The sequence below is a fragment of the Scardinius erythrophthalmus genome (assembly GCF_964197995.2).
Source record: "Scardinius erythrophthalmus genome assembly, chromosome: 7".
NCBI lineage: Eukaryota > Metazoa > Chordata > Actinopteri > Cypriniformes > Leuciscidae > Scardinius > Scardinius erythrophthalmus.
Genome location: NC_138227.1, coordinates 33664979 through 33666780, shown reverse-complemented (window position 1 = coordinate 33666780; position 1802 = coordinate 33664979). Strand labels below are relative to the sequence as shown.

The 1802-nt window shown below is 31.2% G+C and overlaps 1 protein-coding gene across 1 annotated transcript; it reads left to right on the top strand.

Moving 5' to 3' along the window:
- Positions 1 to 462: 462 nt before the first annotated feature.
- LOC308693194 (olfactory receptor 6N2-like) lies at positions 463 to 1356 on the top strand (the record flags this gene model as incomplete). Its single annotated transcript, XM_081369992.1, has 1 exon — positions 463 to 1356. The coding sequence occupies one exon, from the start codon at positions 463 to 465 to the stop codon at positions 1354 to 1356; it is 894 nt and encodes a 297-aa protein (XP_081226118.1).
- Positions 1357 to 1802: the final 446 nt, after the last annotated feature.

Below are 1802 nucleotides of genomic sequence, written 5' to 3'. Positions count from 1 at the left end.
TCTCTGAAGATAAAGTGATGGTAATGTCAGATCGTACCACAGAAGGTATTTCTGGTAATGCAATGTACATGTATATTGTTAAACTGACTAAATAATTCATATTCACATGATTTATTAACCATTGCGGCTACAATTATACAAAGCTGATAAGCATGAAAACAGTTGGTTACACTTTAAGGTTAAATTTTAAGGTGTCCTTGTTACAATGCAGAGTAATATTAATTAACCAAATGTACTTACTGTAGGGTTAGGGTTAGGATTAAGAATAGGTTTAGGGTTAGTTGTGTGTAGCTACTTATGCATAATTTATAGTTATTACTATATTAACTACATGTAGCATATGTAACAAGGACAATTTAAAATAAACTGTTACCAAACAATCTTTTTTTTTAGGTAAAAATCACGTGAACTGTGTCTTCTTTCATCCTCAGGTCAATGAATCCATCCTTTGCTTAACGAAAAATGGAAAATGGAACATATTTTTACTTGATGTTGTTTGAAAATATTGGGTACATAAAATATACTTTCTTCAGTTTGGGAATTATTTTATACTGTGCTATTATATTATTTAATGCCTTTATAATTATTGCAATTTGTCTGGAAAGGACTTTACACCAGCCCATGTACATTCTGATTGCATGTTTGTCCATCAACTCTGTGTTTGGAACAGCTGGCTTTTTCCCAAGATTACTGACGGACTTGCTGTCTGATACACACTTGGTGTCCCGTGAAGCATGCCTCTTACAGGCTTTTGTGATTTATTCATATGCATCAAATGAAAATACAACATTAATGTTAATGGCATTTGACCGATATGTAGCAATCTGTAAACCTTTACAATACAACAGCATAATGACTCCCAGGATTATATCTGTTTTAATAGCTATAAGCTGGATTTATCCAATACTTTGTGTTGGTATTGCTGTTATTTTAAAAGCCAGACTGATTATGTGTGGTAACAAACTGTGGAAGGTTTATTGTCACAGCTGGGAAATTATCAAGCTGTCTTGTGCAAACACTATTATTAATAATGTGTTTGGCTTTTTCATAGTGACCACAACTCTTATCATGCCTTTAAGTTTTATATTATATTCCTATGTTAAAATTCTTATCATTTGTACAAAAAGTTCACCAGAGTTCAAGAGAAAAGCATATCAAACTTGTATTCCACACATAGTGATCCTTTTAAATTTCTCTATTGCTATTTTTTGTGAGGTCACTCTGAGTCGGGTCACGACTTTGGATCTCCCTCTAAGCCTGTCAATTATTATTTCACTGCAGTTTCTTATTGTACCACCCATCCTGAACCCAGAAATTCGCAAAAAAATTCTATGTATTATAAAAGCATCCAAATAGATGTTTTTGACATACACTGTAAAATCTAATTAGTTGGACTTACTTAAAAAAGCATGCAAATCTATTGCCTTAAAAAAACAAGTAAAGTGAAATAGGAATAACATGTGGTACTGACAAATGCTTAGTTAGTATAGTTCACTTACACAAGAGTTCTAGTAACTAAAAAAGAACTGTAGAGAGTACTTGATAATTTACTTTAAATAAAATATAATTGTTACCATTGTTGTGTTTTGCAGGCTGAATGTTGAAGTCTGTGTGACTCAAGTATGATCAATTACAAGATTGTTACAAATATAGAGGGATTATATCAACAATTAGGTGTGTAGGACATAACTGTTAACAACAAAATTCTAAAAGATCATTAATTGACATGAAATATATTATACTTCATTCATTCATATACATACATACATACATGCATACATACTATATATATATATATATAT